Raw genomic sequence first — 21,134 nt, 5'->3', positions numbered from 1 at the left:
TATCAATTCGTTTTTCTTTTTTCTTTTTTGTTTTGGGGGGGGGGTGTTCTGGTTGTGGGGCCTGAACTCTGGGCCTAGGTGCTGTCCCTCAGCTCTTTAGCTCAAGGCTAGCACTCTACCACTTGAGCCACAGCGCCACTTCCGGCTTTTTTCTTTTTGCTTATGTGGTGCTGAGGAATCAAACCCAGGGCCTCATGGCATGCAAGGCAAGCTCTCTACCACTGAGCCACCTTCCCAGCCCCATCAAATTGAGGTTTTAAGGAACTTTTATTATCATTAAACTTAGTTTTCTGTTGATGTTGGTTTTATTTTGTTATCATAATGTTGGAATTTACTCTATGAAATATTATTTTGTTTAAATAACCCTAAATCCCATGTGTTTCTTCTTTAGCTTCCAAAGCCGTGGACTGCCTTTTGGATTCAAAGTGGGCAAAGGCCAAGAAAGGAGAGGAAGCTTTATTTACAACCAGGGAATCTGTGGTTGACTATTGCAACAGGTAGTGTTTCTTAGTGAAGGAAAACAAAATTAATAAGTTAAAATTTTCTCCATAGTTCTGAAGCTCTTTGCCTGTATATATCACTAAATGTACTATTACAGGAGAGTTCAAACATAACTTTCACATGTAACTTGTATTTCATCAGTATTTATGGAAATGTGTTGTCAGACTATTAATTTTTAATCACATAATTTCTGTTTGTGTAACATTACTCTTGTATACTTGCCAAAGCTACTGCACTGTAGAATCATCAGTAAAAGCTTGTAGCAATGCTGTATACAGTGAACAATCCTCAGTAGAGTAAATGGTCAGGGAGACTTTTTTCTTATCAGTCCTGGAGGCATTCCTGTTGTTGTGTTTATGCACTAAACCATAAACCAGTCTTCCTTTTCTGTTTTCTGCAATACTGTAGTATCCCTTATAAAAATCAAGGCAGCCTCACCATCTACCTCATCTGTTTTTTGAGAATTTCAAGATGAGGTACAGTCAGTTTGGTAACATACATGTTTGTCATAATAAATACTTTTTTCTTTGGAAAACTCCCCCACAAAATCTTTTTTTTTTTTTAATTTAAATTTTATTTTATTTGAGAACATACTGTACAGAGGGGTTACAATTACATTGGCAGGATAATGCATACATTTCTTACCAAGCATTGCAGCCTCCTCCTTTGTTTACCCTTCACCTCCCTTCCCAGCCTCCCCCCTCCCCCCCACCCAATCATACCCCCTCCCCCCCATCCCCACAAAAATCTTAATGGTTATTGACGTACCTAAAAGACAAAAAACACTTTCCTTATAGAAAGAAATATGATTTGTTCTTTCCTATTTTTGTCCCTCAATTACATAATACTTGTTAAGTGTATTTGTTAGTTGATGTTAACTAAAATAAGTTTCCTAACAGTGACATTTATTACTTGTTTTTTTTTGGGGGGGGGGGTCCGGTCGTGGGGCCTGAACTCTGGGCCTGGGCGCTGTCCCTCAGCTCTTCAGCTCAAGGCTAGCACTCTACCACTTGAGCCACAGCGCCACTTCCGGCTTTTTTCTTTTTGCTTATGTGGTGCTGAGGAATCGAACCCAGGGCCTCAGGCATGCAAGGCAAGCACTCTACCACTGAGCCACCTTCCCAGCCCTATTACTCGATAATTTAAGATTATTACTTTTTTATTTCAGTGAGTGCAAGTTTACTTGGCATGGCTTTGGTGGGGAGACGGAGAGTAAAATGCAACTCAGAACACCTGTGTTTGGCTATCCATTCCACTATGACTTCATTGTCCCATGGTTCTGGAGAAGTCCATGGGCTCATATTCACTTATTCTAAACTGTTAGCAACTTCAAAATGAAATCATGCTAGAGAGATACAAAAACTATGCTTTAAACATTTGTGTGTAACAGAAATTTGAGATTTTAGAATATAGTTGGTAGGAAAGCACATGTAACACTTACTAATGTTATGTTTAATAGTATGTAAACTACCAGCCATCTCAGAACTCTGTTTAAAAACATTTTCACAACCTGAGTTCTTAAGCTGTCACATTAAATAATTGTGAGTTGTTTTTAAAATTCTTAGTTACGGGGCTGGGAAGGTGGCTCAGTGGTAGAGCTCTTGCCTTGCATGCATGAGGCCCTGGGTTCGATTCCTCAGCGCCACATAAGCAGAAAGAAAAAAGCCAGAAGTGGTGCTGTGGCTCAAGTGTAGAGTGCTAGCCTTGAGCTGAAGAGCTGAGGGACAGCGCCAAGGCCCAGAGTTAAGGCTCCGCGACCAGACCCCCTCCACCCCCCAAAAAAAATAAATAAATAAAATTCTTAGTTACCCAGATATTAGAGATAACTAATGGATATTTTACAGAAAACTTCATTGTTGTTGGGGTGGGGGTGAACTGATAATGGGCAGTTGATATTTACTTTCTCTTTAATGCAGTTTGTCTCATTAGAATTAATTACACGGTACAAACTAATAGCCAGACGCTGGTGGCTCATGCCTGTAATTGTAGCAACTCAGGAGACTGAGATCGGTGAATCATGGTTCAAAGCCAGGCAAGGAAAGTTCATGAGACTGCTCTCCAGTTATCCACCAGAAAACCAAAAAGTGGTAGAGTGCTTGCCTTAAGCTGAAGAGCTGAGAGAGTGCCCAGTCCCAGAATTCAAGCCCCATGAACACCAAAAACCAACAACAAAAACCTTCTCTGCCTGCCTCAAAATATTTATCTTTTCCATATGCTGTAAAAATTGAAAGGTCTTATACGTACAGAAACTGAGACACAGAAACATTAAGAGCCTTGTCTAAGGTCATATAGCTAGTAACTTCTACAGTTCGCATCGCAGCATTACATACTCTTGACCACTGTATTTCCTTTCACAAAATGAGTATGCATTTGGTGGAGTAAAAATAAAATTGAGTCACCAGTCAGTACTATTATTTTTGGTATCGTTCTGTGAGCCCAAATCTCAGAGAAGAGTAGCCAATATTAGTCTATGTCTCCTGGTCTTTTAGGAGCCTTAATGCCTTATATGAATAGCTCAAATGACAGCACAAAGAATGTCCTAGAATCACACTCACTTTTCATTGTATATGTCATCTTGTGTCATTTCTGCACTGAAGTGAAAGAGAAGCGACCACTTCACCTATAACCAGATACATCATTGTGACCAGTCCTCATAGGCTCCTGCCAACCATAAAGAAAACTGCGAAAAGAACGTCTCCAGCTATGTTTTTTTTTAAAGCAACTAAGAAATAATAGAGTATGGAGTAAAACACAAGAGAAAAATGTAGGATAGTAGCATGAAAATTTTACATAGGAACTCTTAAGCTTAGCCACTGTGATATTCTATATAATGCAGTAATGTCCTTCAGACTCTCTCCCTCTTTTTTTTTTTTTTTTTCTGTTGGTTGTAGGGCTTGAATTCAAGGCCTGGGTGCTATTCCTGAGCCTCTTTGTGCTCAAGGCTACACTTGAGCCACCACTCCACTTCCAGCTTTTGAGTGGTTAATTGCAAATAAGAATCTCATGGGGCCGGGTGCTGGTGGCTCACGCCTGTAATCCTAGCTACTCAGGAGGCTGAGATCTGAGGATCCCGGTTCAAAGCCAGCCCGGGCAAGAGAGAACGTGAGACTCCTATCTCCAATAAACCACCAGAAAACTGGAAGTGGCACTGTGGCTCAAGTGGTAGAGCGCTCGCCTTGAGCTGAAGAGCTGAGGGACAGCGCCCAGGCCCAGAGTTCAAGTCCCATGACCGACAAAAAAAAAAAAAAAAGAGTCTCATGGGGACTTTTCTGCCTTGGGCTGGCTTCGATTCCCAATCCTCAGATCTCAGCTTCCTGAGTAGCTAGGATTACAGGCGTGAACCATCGGTGCCCAGCACATGCTGTTAAATCATTCATTTATAAAATAGCTATTATATTACTGAGCCCCAGGATACAATGATTACTGTGAATTGTTCCCTTCCTCATAACACATACTCTAATCTGTCTGGGAATATTTGTAATTAATGGTGAAACTATCAAAAATGACTTCAGGAAAAATGTTGTAATCAAATTTTAAAGTATAAATAGGTGATTACCTAATAAGCAAGAGAAGAAAGAGCATTTATCCTTAGAAAAAGGCACAGCACAGCACACACACAGCACACATACACTAGGATAGGGAAGTGTGAGTATTTATGTGAAAGTGTCAGAGATGTTTGTATTGGCTGTTTGTCTTATATCACATATTTTAAGCCAAACAAGCAGAGGCCCTGATTTTATTACAAAGGCTAATGTTATTCTCATTTTTCTGTGTGGAGAATTAGTTTAAGTAAGACATTCTCTAAAGACTCATTAAGAAATAGGTCAATGGCTAACATTTATTTGAGTACATGTATGCCAGGAATTATGCTCAGCATGCTTTTCATTTTATCCTAAAAACCCCTATGTGATATCTAGACCTGTATGATTTATAGACAGCTTAAAATTCAGTAACGTAATACCACCTAGCTTGTTAAGTGGAGAAGTGGTATTTGTCTACCTAAATGTGAACTTACTCTCATACTAATTTGATTAATAGTAGATAATCTTTTTCATGAATGTAGCATAGCTATTTAGGAAGAATAACAAAAGCAGATGGTTCTATGCTCTTCTGAATCTGCTGTCCCTCAGCTCTTCAGCTCAAGGCTAGCGCCCTACCACTTGAGCCACAGCACCACTTCCGTTTATGTGGTGTTGAGGAATCAAACCCAGGGCCTCATGTATGCCAGGCAAGCACTCTACCACTGAGCCACCTTCCCAGCCCTGGGTTTTTTTTTTGTTATTGATGTACTAGGGTTTGGACCCTGGGCCACTTGCCTGGCAGGCACCCTACCACTTTACTCTGTTGGCCCCTCTGTGCATTGTTACTTTTTGAGATAGGGTCTTGTTTTATGCCTGGGCTGGCCTGCACTGTGATCCTCCTATTTGTGCTTCCCTTCTCCACTAAAATAACAGGAGAATACTAGTACACCCAGTAACTATGTTTACTCCATATTTTGGGGGTGCCAGATGTGCCACCATACCTATTGGTCAAGATAAAGTTTCTGAATTCCTTTTATTACCTAGGCTAGTATCTAACCTCATTATCTAATCCCTACCTCCCATGTAGATCACAGCCTTGAGCCACTGCTTGGCTCAGTGATTTATTTACTAAGTTATTTTAGAATAGTATTTTCCATTAAATTTAGGGAAAGTAAAGATACAGAAAATGATATGGAAAAAATCTAAATCACAGGTAATATTAACGTTTGAACATGTACCCTTCAACTATCTATATGTATACGTGTGTGTGTATGTACATATGTATGTTTATGCTGGACCTGGGGCTTAAATTCAGGGCCTGACATTGTCCCTGAGCTTTTTTTGCTCAAGCCTAGTGCTCTGCCACTTGAGCCACAGCTCTGCTTCTAGCTTTTTGGTGGTTAATTGGGGTGTCTCACGGACTTTCCTGCCTGGACTGGCTACAATCTGCAGTCTTCATATCTTAGCCTCCTGAGTAGCTAGGATTACAGGTGTGAGCCACCAGCACCTGCTTAACATATACTTTTAATACATGGACAGATATTTATAATATGAATGAATATAAAATACTTTTTACTCAATTAAAACAAGATAACATTTTTGCTTTCATATTGAGCAGTAATAAATATTCCTTATAGAATCCTTGGAAATTACATAAGTTTGCAAACAAAATTATATATTCAGTACAAAAGAAGGTTTCTCATCATATTTAAACACCTTACTAAGTCCTACATTCTATTCATAATTAGTCATTAAAGTCTCATTCAAATTTTTGCTTGTTCACATATATATGTAGGTACAGACATTAATGGACACATTTTAGAGGACACTTTAAACAGTTGCACAGTTATATGTTTTGTATAAGGCCAAATGAGGTAACCAGTCATTGGCTTTGTGAAGGGGCTATGGACTCGAACTAATGGACAGCAGATGGAAGCCCAGCCAAGCAGGTGAAATAGAAATGTTCCAGGGGACACAGCACAATGACTAGGAAGAACTAGATTTCTGAACAGTGTGATAATGCTGAAACAGGTACGTAGTGACACGTGGCTTTTAGGTTATGTTGTGGTAGTTGTATATTAGCAAGGCAGGAATCAAAAGGAACTCTAAAACTACATGAGATTGAAAAAAGTGGTTTATAAAATTAGTAGGATTATAAAGTTCAAAGAGGAACTACCAATAGAGTTGATTTAATTTGGGATTATCTGAGCTTCTGAACGTAACAGATAAAGGAGTAAAGCAAGGAAGGACTTTACTCTTGAGTTTACAGTCTGGGGAAGTTGAAAACATAATAAGGAGTTAGATGCTGTGAGATAGTAATACAGGATGGAGTGGGACTATGGTCTTAAAATAGGTTACATTGCAGTTGAGTAAAGCTCTGAAGGAAACAAGGCAATGAACCATGTGGGGAAAAAATGCTTTTTGGAAGGAAGACACTACAGGTAAAGGGAAGAGTGTGCCTTTGTGAAAGCCCAGGAGTAAGTACAAAAAATAACCTAAAAAGGAAGAACAATATATTGAGTGAAATTAATGAAACTAGGAATATATAGTATTTGCCAAATCACACATATTTTTAGATTGGTCTTGTGAGAATCCTTATCAGAGTACAGAAATCTCATCTTAGTATATTTAATTACTCATTACTTAAGTAAAAATAGTTCACAGCCGGGCGCCCGTGGTTCACACTTGTAATCCTAACCACTTAGGAGGCTGAAATCTGAGGATCATGGTTCAAAGCCAGCCCAGGCAAGGAATATCTGTGAGACTTTTTTTTTTTTTTAAATGTGAAAATACCGTATAGAGGGGTTACAATTACATGGCAAGATAATGAGTACATTTCTTATCAAGCATTGTTGCCTCCTCCTTTGTTTCCCCTGCCCATCCCTCCGCCCCCCCCAAAGTTGTAAAGTTCGTTTTTCGACATAACGACTTGTACATCTCATTGTTGCATTGAGTCCACCTGTGTCCCTATTTAAACTATTTGTTTTTTCCCTTCCCCTCCACAAATTATACCAACATCAAATACAGTGAAAGCAGGGGTTATACTGTGAGGGAGGGACATACAAAGCAACAAAGAAATCATCTTATGAATATGTTAGAAACAATCGCATGAAAGAAAAAACATTTGAATACTTATCTTGGGGTTCATTTCACCTAACATCAACTTATCTGACCTTATCTCTAACTAACCACCAGAAAACCAGAAGTGGCACTGTGGCTCCAGTGCTAGAGCACTTGCCTTGAGTTGAAGAGCTCAGGGGCAGCACCCAGGCCCAGAGGTCAAGCCCCACACCGACAAAAAAAAAAGATCGCTATAGATGCAGGCTGAATCATGAAGTACACATAGGAAAAAACAAAAAAGATAGCTGAAAAGACATGAGTAGGATTAATTAAGGAATTATTTAATCTGTTAATGTTGCCTAAACTGTTTTCCTTTGACAGTTAGATTATATAATGAATTCAGAGAGATGCTTTATATACTCAAACCTTTCATTGCCTTTATACCTAAATTAAATAGTTAAAATTGAAAATTCTATTCAATATCACCCAGTTTTATAGAAAGTTTTGGCAACTTTCTATACCTATTTAGTTGTAAACTTCTTTTTGACTAAGTGGAATTGACTTTTCTATGAGCTTACTAGTTGTAATTCTTATGAGTTGCCAATTTATGTTTTTCTTTCCTCATTTTAATTGGCTCTTGATATTTTTGTTTTCTACTTTATTTCTATATAATTAATAGGTAATATTCTATCTTCTTTTCCCCAAGGCTTTTAAAGAAGCAGTTTTTCCATCGAGCACTAAAAGTAATGAAAATGAAATATGAAAAGGACATAAAGAAAGAAAAAGATAAAGGAAAAGCTGAAAGTGGAAAAGAAGAAGATAAAAAGAGCAAGAAAGAAAATATAAAGGAAGAAAAGACAAAAAAGGAAAAAGAGAAAAAAAAAGATGGTGAAAAGGAAGAATCCAAAAAGGTGAGTTCAAGTAAAATTGAAAAATAAAAATAAAAATCACTATGGTGCTGGCAGCTTGGCTCAGGTGATACAATGCCTTCCTGGCATGAGGTCCTAGATTCAAACCCACCACCCCAAAAAGAAGGGGAAAATGTTGAGTGCCAATAGATCATGCCTATAATCCTAGCCACTCAGGAGGCTAGATCTGAGAATTGGTTTTGGAGCCAGCCCAGGCAAACAGCTCTTCGAGACTTATTTCCAATTAACCAGGAAAAAGCTAGAAGTGAAAGGCATGACTCAAGGGTAAAATGCCAGCCTTGATTGGGAAGAAAAAGCTGCACATATGATCTCTGCTAGCATATGAAATGCATATTTAAATTTTTAATCAAGTACAACCATATTAGGATTATTTTAAATAACAAAGTTGAGAATGTATGTGTGACATATATATTTTTACTGTATGAGTTGATACTGCTTTTTCTTTCTTGGTTATTTTTCCTTCTGTGTTTTAATAGGAGGAAACTCCAGGAACTCCCAAAAAGAAGGAAACTAAGAAAAAATTCAAACTTGAACCCCATGATGATCAAGTTTTTCTGGATGGAAATGAGGTAAGATAATATTAGATTGGATTATGATTATAAATCCAGTTTTTCATCCAGAATTTTAGAAATATCTTTGATATCATCTAAGAAAAGAAATAGTTTAGATAATTTTATTATGTGTTTATGTGTACAGTATTACTCTTAAAAATCAATTTCTCTGAATTTAGATTTGTAAATTGTAAAAATAAGATTTGACTATGTTGGGAAACTTGAAATAGCAATGGCTTAATGAAAAATGGATGCTTTTTCTTTCTCATCAATGTAATCAAGAGATAATGTACTACAACGTGACAACTCCAAGAAGGACCTAAGCACTCACATCCTTTTTTCCTTTGGGATATTTCCATACTAACCTTAAAACAGGAAAGCCTTCTTTTTAGGGACACTGTCTTATGGACACTATCCAGAAAATTGGTGATTTCATTTCTGTTTGGAATCCATTGGTTAAAATCTAGTCCACCTGATCTTAATTATCTGAATTAAAGTTTTATAATTGCAGTTTTTAATACTGGGATGGTTATTTGCCCAGCTGAAATACAGTTTCTTATTAAAAAATAAAGGCCAAATGCCAATAGCTCATGTCTGCTCATGTCTATAATTCTAGCTACACAAGAGGTTGAGATCTGAGGATCATAGTTCAAGGCCAGCCCAGGGCAGACAAAAATCTCAAGAGTCTTATCTCCACTTAACCAGAAAAAAAGCTAAAAGTAAAGGTGTGGCTCAAATGGTAGAGCATCAGTGAGAGAGCAGAGTGAGAGCAGAAGGCCCTGAGTTGAGGCCCTTCACAAAGAGAGACAGAGGAGGAAGAGGGGTGGGCAGAGGGAAAAGGAGGAAAGGAAGGGAGGGAGTGAAGAAGAAAGGGAAGAAGGGAAGAAGAGGGGGAACGAGGAAGGGAAGGAGGGAGGGAGAAATCTGGAAGATGCCTATTGAACTTTACCTCTTACACAGTGTACAATCAGACACATTTCTTGTGGAACTTGAAATTTTCAACTTTATTTGATGGTTTGTTCAAGATGGTAGTTTTTTGTTGGTTGGTTGGTTGGTTTTTTGTTTTTGTTTTTGTTTTTTTTTGGGGGGGGGTCCGGTTGTGGGGACTGAACTCTGGGCCTGGGCGCTGTCCCTCAGCTCTTCAGTTCAAGGCTAGCGCTCTACCACTTGAGCCACAGCGCCACTTCCAGCTTTCTTTTTGCTTATGTGGTGCTGAGGAATTGAACCCAGGGCCTCGAGCATGCAAGGCATGCGCTCTACCACTGCGCCACCTTCCCAGCCCTGGTTGGTTGGTTTTTTGTAATGTGTGTAGTGGTATGGAAATTTGTGTAGCCATTTGGTAGTCTTCCATGAAGACTGCTTGATACAGTCACCAACACAAAAACATTAGCAATGTGCTGGCTATTGAACTACTATGAATCTCAAAAACATATCCTTTCTTGTTATAGCTAAGGTATCATCTATAAAGTACTCAGGCTCCTGGGGTTATAGCTGTGAAATTCTGAGAAAGCTTTTTGTTTTATTTTTTTAAGAAAAAAAATACATGGTGTAGGCTTATTCTAGACAATCTTGTATAAGAATCTCTAGAGTGGAAGTTGGGAGGAGGCCAGGAAGTGTGTAGTTGTATAAAGTATCCTCATATGGCCAGACACTGGTAGCTCACACCTGTAATCCTAACTAATCAGGATGCTGATATCAGAGGATCAAGGTTCTAAGCCAATGCTGGCAGAAAGTCCATGATACCCTTATCCACCGAAAATCTAGAAGTGGAACTATGGCTCAAGTGCTAGCCTCTAGCAAAAAAGCTCAGAGAGGGCTGGGAATGTGGCTTAGTGGTAGAGTACTTGCCTAGCATGGATGAAGCCTTGAGTTCAATTCCTCAGTACCATGTAAACATAAGAGGCCAGAGTGGTGCTGTGGCTCAAGTGGTAGAGTGCTAAGCCTTGAGCAAAAGCAGCTCAGGGACAATGCCCAGGCCCTGAGTTCAAGTCCTGGGACTGGAAAAAAAATCAGGGATAGCACCCAGGACCTGAGTTAATAAGTATCCTCACATAATTCTTTTTTTTCCCCCCTCACATAATTCTAATGGTTAAAAACCTTGGTTTCGAGCCACTGTAATAAAAGATTGAAGTTTTTTCCTAAGCTCAAATACTAATTCCATTAGTCACTGAGTATCAGCTATATACCAGACTTTGGTGGGGTGGGGGTGGGGGGGCAGTTCTAAGTCTTGGACTCAGGGCTTGGGTGCTGTCCTTGAACTTTTGTGCTCAAGGCTAGTGCTCTACCACTTAAGCCATAGCTCCACTTCCTACTTTTTGATTGTTAATTGAAAATAAGAGTATCATAGACTTCACTGCCCAGCTGGCTTGGAACCAAGATCCTTAGATCTCAGTCTCCAGAGTTGCTAGGATTATAGGCAATAGCCACCGGCACCTGACCACATTCCATAACTTCTAACCATGGAAAAATGTCTTTACATAAATGTGCTTTAGAGTAGTAATGAGTAGAAGTAATATGTGTGGTTCTGATTCCGAGGACTGAAGTGGAACCCTCCTGGTTGTTAGAAGTGAGCCAGAAAGTCAATAAAGTCCCAGTTAAAATAGAACTAAGAAATGGAAGAATACTGCTACTTACAGAAACAAAGAAAACATAACTAAGTTTTATGGATGCATGGTAAACATAGTAACCTAACGAATTCTGTTGTGATGTAGTAAAAAGTATGTAATAATAAACCTGTAAAATATCCTACTAAAAGTAAATCAAGCTTTGCACATTGCTTCCTGCTTACAAGTTTCAAACCCTCCATAGAGGAGTGGGCAGTGAAAACTAGTCATCTATGATAGTCTAGTAATGGTTCCTTGTGAATTGTCAGTAGGAGAGAACATGGTGGAGTTGAGCACTTCTGGGTCTGCAACAAGGCCTGGCTGGAATCGGTCTTGACTGTGTTCTTAGGCCAGATTTTTCATCATTACATTAGGGACAAAAAATAATGATGGCATTAAGTTGAATAAACATTGGTTTGCACATATTAACAAGCTGTTGAATGCATGTAAGTACATACACATTTACTTAAGTACATTAAAGAATTTTTAGTTTTCTTAATAATAATTTCCTAGCTAAATGGATGCCAAAAGAACCACTAGTACTGAAAGAAGGTCTTTGGAATTTGTTTACCTTACTTGGAAAGTAGTTGTCATATGTTAAGGGGTTGGTGACTGCTTTAGAGAACCTGTGATATAGAATTCAACTTAACTTTCCTAAAGTGGCCTTTTAACTTTCAAGCACTGAGGTTCTTGGTTCTTCTAGGTTTATGTGTGGATCTATGACCCAGTTCACATTAAAACATTTGTCATGGGATTAATTCTTGGTAAGTAGCTATATGTAAGTAAACTTAAAATACAATCTAAATTTTAGAAAACAAAATAGAGCACCACAAAGGAAAATACTTATAAATTTAGCATAAAATTGTTACCGTTATAAAAGAGTATACTTTAAATAAACCCAGAAGATAAATGACAAATTAAGAAAAATATAAATACAAAGATCTATGAGTTTAGCCTGATAGAAAAGTGGCAAAGGTAGCACATTGACAAAAAAATAAAATCCACTCATCATGGATGATGCTTAATTGTACTTAGAAGAGCAACAAGGATCTAAGAACTACAAAATTTTACAGAGATAGTCTTTGGGGGAAAAAACATTCTCGTATTTCATGGGTATATCCATTAGTTAGCTTTTAGAGCAAGCAGTTTAGCAATATCTTGGAAATACCAAATGCATATATCCAGCATTTCTGCTTCTAGGAATTTATCCCCATATTTATCCCATTTTGTATGTATAGTGCAGTGTATGTATATTTACATGTAATCTCTTTTAATCTAAATTTTTCAGATTGCATTTAAGAGCTAATCTAGCAAATATCCTTCAAATTTTAAATTCCTAGTTCTTTTGCCACACCCATTCCATTTAAAGCAATTCTATTAGTCTTTTTGCTGTTTTTGTTTTGTGATGCTGGGGATCTGAATCAGCCATGTGCATACTAGACAAGTACTGTACCAGTGAGCTACATTATCAGTCCAGAATTGCTCTATTACAGAACCGTACATGTACAAATGTACATTTACAATGATATCTGCAATATTAGATTATTTGTACCTCTGATAGATTAAAACTGAAAAGAATTCAGATTCCTTAATAGAAAGGTGAAACAAATTATAATCGAATACTATGCATCTTTTAATGAATTAGGATGTACTGGTAGAAAGATAACCTAGGCTATGTTAAAGAATAAAAGTAATTGCAGAAGTGAAAATTACATGTTTATCTAGAGAAGAAATTATATGTAGATAGTTTTAATCATAGATAGGCAGTCCCTGGGAATAGAAGTTTAATAGTATTTACTTCTGGAGAATGGATGAATTAGATGAAAGCTTAATACCTTTTGGATTGCTGTTGTCTTAATTGGTGTACTGAAGATTAAATAAAGCCTTGCACAGGCTAGGCAATTGTGCTACCACTTGAGCCTATACCTCACTGAGATTTTTTTTCTTTGCTTTTTTTCTTTTTTTGTGCCAGTACTGGGGCTTGAATTTAGGGCCTGGGCACTGCTTCTTGGCTTTTTTCACTTGATACTGGGGGCTCTACCACTTGAGCCATAACTCTACTTCCAGCTTGTAGTGGTTAATTGGAGATAAGAGTCTTACGATTTTCCTGTCCAGGCTGCCTTCAAACAGCAGTCCTCAGATCTCAGCCTCCTGAGTAGTTAGGAATATAGGTATAAGCCACCTATGCTTGGCTTCCCCAGACCCTTTTGTTCATTGATTTCCCCCCCCCCCTCCCTTTTGGCCATACTAGAGTTTGAACTCTGCCATTTGAGCCATGTTCCAGCCCTTTTTTGCCTTAGGCTGGGCTCAGACTTCAGTACTTCTCTTACCTGTGCCTCCTTACAAACATATACCACTATGCTGATCTTGTTTGTTGAGATGTGGGTCTCACTAAATTTTTAGCTGGTCTACCCTATAATCACAGTCTTTTCAGTCTGTAGTCCCCAAATAGCTGGGATTATACTAGCTGTGCCCAAGAGTTTTTAGTTTTGAGAAGGGTCTTGAGTTACCTTTTTTTCCTTCCACCCCCAAAGAACTGGAATTACAAGTATGCACCATCTTGCCTACCTTTTGTGTTGTTTTTTAATTTGCTTTTTAAACATGAATGTATCTTTCAGGTATGGGTGGGGGAAAAAACCCAATTTAACAAGTAGGAAAGGTAGATATTACTTAAAATTAGTTTGGTCAGTATGATAGGATTCCATTCCAAATAACCCAGGAAGATTTGGAACTGTTAAATTTGAATAGTTAACTAAAGGCTGTTGATTACTTATAGTATACTATTATGCCAAATACTTGCCATGGACTGTCTCCTCTCTCCTCCCAACATTTATGAAATAGGAACAGGCACTTAGATAACTTAGTCTCAAAGGGTTAAGTAGCTTGCCCAGGATTACTTAATGTATGATGGAGCTAAAATTTGAATCCTCTTATTTCTAAAGACCTAATAATTAAGCTTCTAATTTCTTAGCAATTCCTTCATGTGATCACACTTCCAGTTTCCCTGGCTGCCAGAGCAAACCTGTATTAGCATCTCTTGGTGAGCTCAGCTTGTTTTATTCTGTGGGTGTCAAGGATCCACCCACAATCTTATCTCCAGGGTGGGTATTTGGAGTCATTTTTTTCCAGAGGAGGATGTTGTTTAAGTTCCCCAACTTAGTACACAGGCTAATGTTTAAAAATAATATAGTCATGGCTTGAAAATGTTAAGAGTTGGTAAGTTAAGGGTTGGTTTTGAATGTCTAGACATATTTTTCTAATTAAATGTAATTTAGATTAAAAATCCTAACCTAGTTTAAGAACAGTATAAAATGTTAGGTTAAGTAATAGGAAATTAATTGATCATTGTTTACTTACACAAGAGACAATATTATGTTTCACAGTTTTTTCCCCATGAATGTGTTCAATGTTACTGCAACCAAGCTATTTAAATTTTTATTCTAAAAGTCATCTCTAACCTGTTTTTTCTTTCAGTGATTGCAGTAATAGCAGCCACCCTCTTTCCTCTTTGGCCAGCAGAAATGAGAGTAGGTGTTTATTACCTCAGTGTGGGTGCAGGCTGTTTTGTAGCCAGCATTCTTCTTCTTGCTGTTGGTAAGTCATATTTATTACTAGTAATACTGACCTAAGTAAGGTAAGTATTAAGCAGTTGGACAGTAACCGCAGCTTCAAGAAAGCTTAATAGCAAAATTAATGTAAGCAAATAAAAAAATGAAATGTATGATCCTACTTTGTGAGTCTATTCTGAAAAAAAGGTTTACCATATGGCTTTTTAAAAATTACTTCATGTATGTGGTTGACAAATTGGAATATTATACTTCATAGAATAGAATATAATGTTTTCATGTATGTATACAATGTGGAACTTGAAAACTGTAAACGTACACATCACTTTGCTTACCTATCATTTTTATGGTGAGACATTAGAAATTATCCGAAGTTACTTTGAAATATACATTATTATATTACCACCCCCTCCCCAGACCTGATCCTCTCACTTGTTCAGCTGACAACGTTATCATTTGATCCACATCTCCAGCCCTATTTTTTGTTATTTTTCCTATTTTTTTCAAAAGTCTAATGACTTTTCTGCCAGGGCTTTGAACACACAATGCACCAGATTTCAGCCTCCTATGTAGCTAATACTCCAGCATGAGCCATTGACATCCAGCCATTATTCTATGTTAATCAGCAAAGAAATGCATTTTAAAAATTAGTTGCAGAAGGCCTGGGAATGTGGCATAGTGGTAGAGTGCTTGCCTAGCATGCAAGAGGCCCTGGGTTCTATTCCTCAGTACCACATAAACTAAAAAAATAAAATGAAAATTACCTGCAACATGGATTTAATAATTTTTCAGTGGTAAATCATTTATTATATATGATACTTTAAATAAGCCTGTTTTATATTTAGCTTAAGGCAAATGCAAGTTGTATTAAATATTTAAATTCTGTGCATGGTTCTAAACAATTTGCCACTTTGGGGAAAAAAATAAATAATTTTCACTCAGGTGAATTCTAGGTACAGTACATACTTAAATGTTTAAAAATCAAACAGGAGACTGGGGTTGGTAATTCAAACTTGTAATCCTCCCTACTTAGGCAGAAACTAGGTGATTGAATTTTGAGCCGTCCCAGGCCATTTTGCAAGAGTATCTCACTCAGTGGCTGGGCATGTGTTTCCAACTATGGGAAACACAATGACTTGGTATAGTGACACAGGGAAGCACAAGCAGAAGGATTACAGCCAAAGCCAGCCTGGAGTTTATGTTGGTGTGTAATACAAAATTCTAGCTGTTTTCCTCAAATGACAGATTAATTTTTTTCACCAAGCTTTGTGATTATGTTTTGCCAGTACCGGGCTGGGGGTTTAAACTCAGAGCTTATGCTTGCTTGCTACAGCTTGCATTCTACCACTTGAACCACACCTCAAGACTTGCTTTTTCCTGGTTATTTTAGAAATGAAGTCTCTTAGACTTCCTACGCTGACCTCATACTGTTATCCTGTGGACCTTAGCTTTCTAAGTGACTTGGTTTACAGGCATGAGCCACCAGTACCCATCTAAGAATACTTCTTTATAAAAGAAAAAACAGTACTCACATTGTTGACCTATAGAAGACATAATTTGGCCAAGGTTTTTCTGAATTGAGTGCATTTTATTCCCAGGTGCTATGATACATAAAATAGATTTTTATTATTAAAAAGCATTGTTGCTATAGCCCAAAGCAATGCTATATATCCCTTCCTTCTGGCCATTAAAGTGTCCTGATGTGCCACCAACCTTGAACTCACCAGTTCATCCAGTGCTTCAGTCAGTCATATGTCTATGATTTCTTTTTTTTTGGGGGGGGGGGGTGGTCGTGGGGTTTGAATTCTGGGCCTGGGCACTGGGACTGAGCTCTTCGGCTCAAGAGCTCTACTACTTGTGCCACAGCACCACTTCCTGTTTTCTGGTGATTAATTGGAGATAAGAGTATCATGGACTTTCCTGCCTGTGTTGGCTTTGAACTGTGATCCTCAGATCTCAGCCTCCAGAGTAGCTAGAATTACAGGCATGAGCCACCAGCGCCCAGCCTCTATGATCTCTTAATGAGGCTTCTCACTTTTCTTTCCTCTACCTTAGTCACCTTGACAAAAGTTCCCTGCTGCGACGGTTGTATTTCACAAAATAATATCTAAGCCTGTTGTGAAGGAAGATAATGAGTGTTGGTGTAATGAAATAGTAAAGTAATAAACTTCAATCTGACATTAGATATAATTGATTCTCACTCAAACCAATAAAATTTAAAAACTGCTTCAAATTTTTCAGTAAATTTTAGCTCTACTGAATAGATTTGTTCATTTGCTTATCCTATAATTAAGCCAGTAACCATTATTATTACTAGGTTATTTTGTTCTTTAAAATGACATTTCTAGCTGGGTTCCTCATACCTGAGGCCAGTGACTCATCCTAATCCTAGCTACTCACAAGGCTGAGATCTGAGGATGTGTTTGAAGCCAGCCCAGGCAGAAAAGTCCTGGTGAAACATCATCAGTTAACCACTCAAAAACTGGAAGTGGAGCTGTGGCTGTAGTGGTAGAGCACTAATCTTGAATACAAAGAGGCTTAGGGATAGCACCCAGACCCTGAGTTCAAGCCCTACAACTGACAAAAAACCTTTTTTTTGAGTATTTTTTGTAATTTTTCAAGGTTGCTATGGATTTAAATTTGTATTATAAATTAAATACTCTTAAAAACCCAACATTTTATGTTTATTTTGTTAGAAAATACAGTTACAAATACTTTTTCAAATATTTGATATATACCACTTGGATTTTTTTATTGTATGAAGTACAATTGCTCAAAATTATATTTGGTGTTATTTTAAATATGCATTCTTAGCATTACAACCCTCTCCCTTTTTTTTCTAATCCTGGGGCTAGAATTGAGCTTTTGTGCATAAGGGTAGCACTGTTCTACTTGAGCCACAGCTCTACTTCTGACTTAGAGATAGGAGCTGAGTCTCACAGATTTCCCATGTTGGTTGGCTTCAAACCACAATCCTCAGATCTCAGCCTCCTGAGTAGCTTTAATTGTGTCATTTTTAGTGTAGCAATGGTATGACAGTACATGACATAGTTTATCTAAGATTCTTCCTTTTGTGCTTTTGGTAACCTAATGCCACATGGAGGAAAAAATTGCAATATGTTAAATTTCAGTTTATATGTGGTAAGAAATTAGATTTTATTTATGCTATTTCTATATTGTGGTTTTTTTTCCATTTGATAAAATTTCATACTATGAATCATCTATCTGACAACCCTGCAAGGACTATTATAGCAGTATAATTATACTTGGAGGAAAAAATATGTATCCTCCTTTAAAGTTATTTGTTTTCTCTCTTTTTATCAGAGAAATTTATTGTTTTTGTTGGTGGTGGTGGTGGTCATGGGGCTTGAACTTTGGGTGTAGGCACTGTCCCTCAGCTCTTCAACTCAAGGCTAGTGCTCTACCATTTGAGCCACAGCACCACTTCCAGTTTTCTGGTGGTATATTGGAGATAAAAGTTTCACAGCCTTTTGCCCAGGCTGGCTTTGAACCGCAGTCCTCAGATCTCAGCCTCCTGAGTAGCTAGGATTACAGGCATGAGCCACCAGCACCCGGCTTGGAATTTATTCTTAAATCATAATTTCAGACACATTGGCCTTTTCTTTTTTTTGCCACAACTTATGCAGCTGTATAAATATAAATGCTAATATATAAATTAAGGCAATTAGTCATTTTATATACCTGAAGCAAAATAATAAAAGAAGCGTAGATGAACTTTTTTAATGCTTTCTTTGAAATCAGTTATATATAATTATAAAGGAAACAAAATAAAATCAGAAAATCTGCATAATTGATTTTTGGAGTTGATATGATCATTACGACCTTTAAAAAAGAAGAAAAACATCACTGAGCTGCATGTATATAATTGGTGAGTTAATAGAAAACAACTATTGAGACGTGATAATTTATTGCTACCCATTTAAAAATCCAAATCTCCTTTTTTTTTTGTTTTGTTTTTGGGGGAGGCTTTTTTGTTGGTTGTGGGGCTTGAACTCTGGGCCTGGGCACTGTCCCTCAGCTCTTCAGCTCAAGGCTAGCGCCCTACTACTTGAGCTCTACTTCCGGCTTTTTTCTGCATATGTGGTGCTGAGGTTTGGCTTGGTTTGGTTTTTAAGAATAGCAATATAGCGTTATACCTCAAGTTCAAAGCAGAATGCCCTGCTTAATAGATTTTGTCATAGCTGCTAAACTTGTCAGGATTTAAATTTTCATATTTAACATAAAATGAAATGTGCTGATAAAAGTGAATGATACTCCCTACTGAGTTAATGCTTGACTTACTCAATTAGAGAAATCTTTTTCCTACAGCTCGTTGCATTCTGTTTCTTATCATCTGGCTCATAACTGGAGGAAGGCACCACTTTTGGTTCTTGCCAAATCTGACTGCCGACGTGGGCTTCATTGATTCCTTCAGGCCTCTGTACACACACGAATACAAAGGACCAAAAGCAGACTTAAAGAAAGATGAGAAATCTGAAAATAAAAAGCAGCAGAAGTCCGACAGTGAGGAAAAGTCAGACAGTGAGAAAAAGGAAGATGAGGAAGGAAAAGTAGGACCAGGAAATCATGGAACAGAAGGCTCAGGAGGAGAACGACATTCAGACACAGACAGTGACAGGAGGGAAGATGACCGGTCCCAGCACAGTAGTGGAAATGGGAATGATTTTGAAATGATCACCAAGGAGGAGCTGGAACAGCAAACAGATGGGGATTGCGAAGAGGAGGAGGAAGACAACGATGGAGACACACCTAAAGCTGCACATGAAAAGTCATAATCTGACCAATTCGGGGACTGAATAGTGCAAGAGGTTGGATTTTCTATGTTGGCTGATCATCATAATGTACACATGACACTGTAGCATTCTTTAAATCAATTTACCGACGTGTATTTGACATTCAAGCAGTGATAGTCCTTCATTTTATAGGATATTGGTACTATTCTTGGTACAGTCTACAGCCATTAATGAGTTTTATCCATTTGATAATTTTACAGTAAATAGGTCTCATTCATTTTGATAGATATCAAAGATGCATTTTCCACATTGACATTTAGATTAAGGGCATTTTTGATAGTTATATGGCTTTTTACTGTTAGACTAATCAAAATAACTTTGAAAAGAATAAAGTAACTCCAATGTGTCAGATTATGCATAGTTATGTAGCCATTTCACAGTTTCCTTAGAATGAAATGCTTAAACTCATTGTTCTCGATAGTTTTTCTCTTTATAACATTATACCAGAAGTTTCTTCTAATATTCTGAGTTAGCAGGGATCAAAAGCATTTTGTGGAAACAAACCAACTAATAACGATGCAACAATATTTTTAACAAAGCTACAAATTCTCCTTTTCCAACAGAGGAAATCCAAACTGAATTGTACATTTGATTCAGAGAAAGATGGTCATCTCCAGCAGACAAACGCTTCTTCCTTCTTCCCCTCTCCTTGTCGTAACGTAAAGTGTATTCTGTACATAATTTACAAATAAAACATTTTATTTTAATTGTTACTTATTATTTAGACTTCAACATAAATTTGTACAATAAAGACCATGTAAGGGTATGTTTTTAGAGGAATGGAAGTTTCCATAACCCACAGGACATCTGTGATCTTTCCACAGCAGCTTCAGTTTTGTGCCAACATTCCATGTATTTGAAAATGAGTAAAAACTGATCCCTATTAAACAGAAGCAGACCGAAAATAGCTGTTTGTACGCCTTAATGTTCATCTTGATTTATTTTAAATCTTTCCATTTAAAAATGGGGTATTCTGTTATCTGACCAGGAGACACCGCTGTGAGAGTTTACTGTTCTGAAATATCAACTTAAAATAAAGGATATAAAAGAAAATATAGACAACCATTGGACTGTAATTACTTCAAAGTAATTTTGCTGTTTGATTTTCTATCTTGCATACATTAGTTACAAATCATAGAAAAGCTTTGTTTACTTAGAGCATAATCACCCTGCAGTTCTATTTTTCTTGTTGGCTAATAATGAGTATTAAATGATTTTACTCAGTCACTGAGCATTTTGTTTTGTAGATGAAACAGGTAGAGTAGGACTTTCCCTCATCTGTGTGTCTGACTAAAAATGGTAAACTCTTGGCATTGTGAAAAAATGTACTTCCTGTATATTGACACATCTTATGCTATGTGATTTGAATACTTCATTATTGTATTCTTTGTAAATGGGCAGAAGTGTTAGTGAAACACTGCTGGGCTACAGTCATTTTAACAAGTTTTTTCTTTGCAAAGATTCATTGAGTTTAGTGCCTAGGTATCTTCCCTTTAGATTTGCAAAGCTCTGCTACTTTATTTTCATAGTAGAATATAATTATTGTTTCTGAGATGTTAGGGTTTTTAATGCCAGTACTGAAATGAACT

The 21,134-nt window shown here is 37.5% G+C and overlaps 1 protein-coding gene across 1 annotated transcript in view; it reads left to right on the top strand.

Moving 5' to 3' along the window:
* Positions 1-20,123, top strand: part of Sec62 (SEC62 homolog, preprotein translocation factor) — a 28,698-nt gene extending 8,575 nt beyond the window's left edge. Inside the window, exons 3-8 of the mRNA XM_069991917.1 lie at positions 392-497; positions 7,789-7,993; positions 8,488-8,580; positions 11,869-11,929; positions 14,640-14,759; positions 19,061-20,123. Coding sequence (XP_069848018.1) covers positions 392-497; positions 7,789-7,993; positions 8,488-8,580; positions 11,869-11,929; positions 14,640-14,759; positions 19,061-19,527 — 1,052 coding nt within the window. The 3' untranslated portion in view covers positions 19,528-20,123. The remainder of the gene's footprint in view (positions 1-391; positions 498-7,788; positions 7,994-8,487; positions 8,581-11,868; positions 11,930-14,639; positions 14,760-19,060) is intronic.
* Positions 20,124-21,134: the final 1,011 nt, after the last annotated feature.

Source organism: Dipodomys merriami, unplaced genomic scaffold, assembly GCF_024711535.1.
Source record: "Dipodomys merriami isolate MVZ:Mamm:240054 unplaced genomic scaffold, mDipMer1.0.p SCAF_40, whole genome shotgun sequence".
Classification (NCBI taxonomy): domain Eukaryota; kingdom Metazoa; phylum Chordata; class Mammalia; order Rodentia; family Heteromyidae; genus Dipodomys; species Dipodomys merriami.
This window is presented reverse-complemented; position numbering and strand designations above follow the sequence as displayed.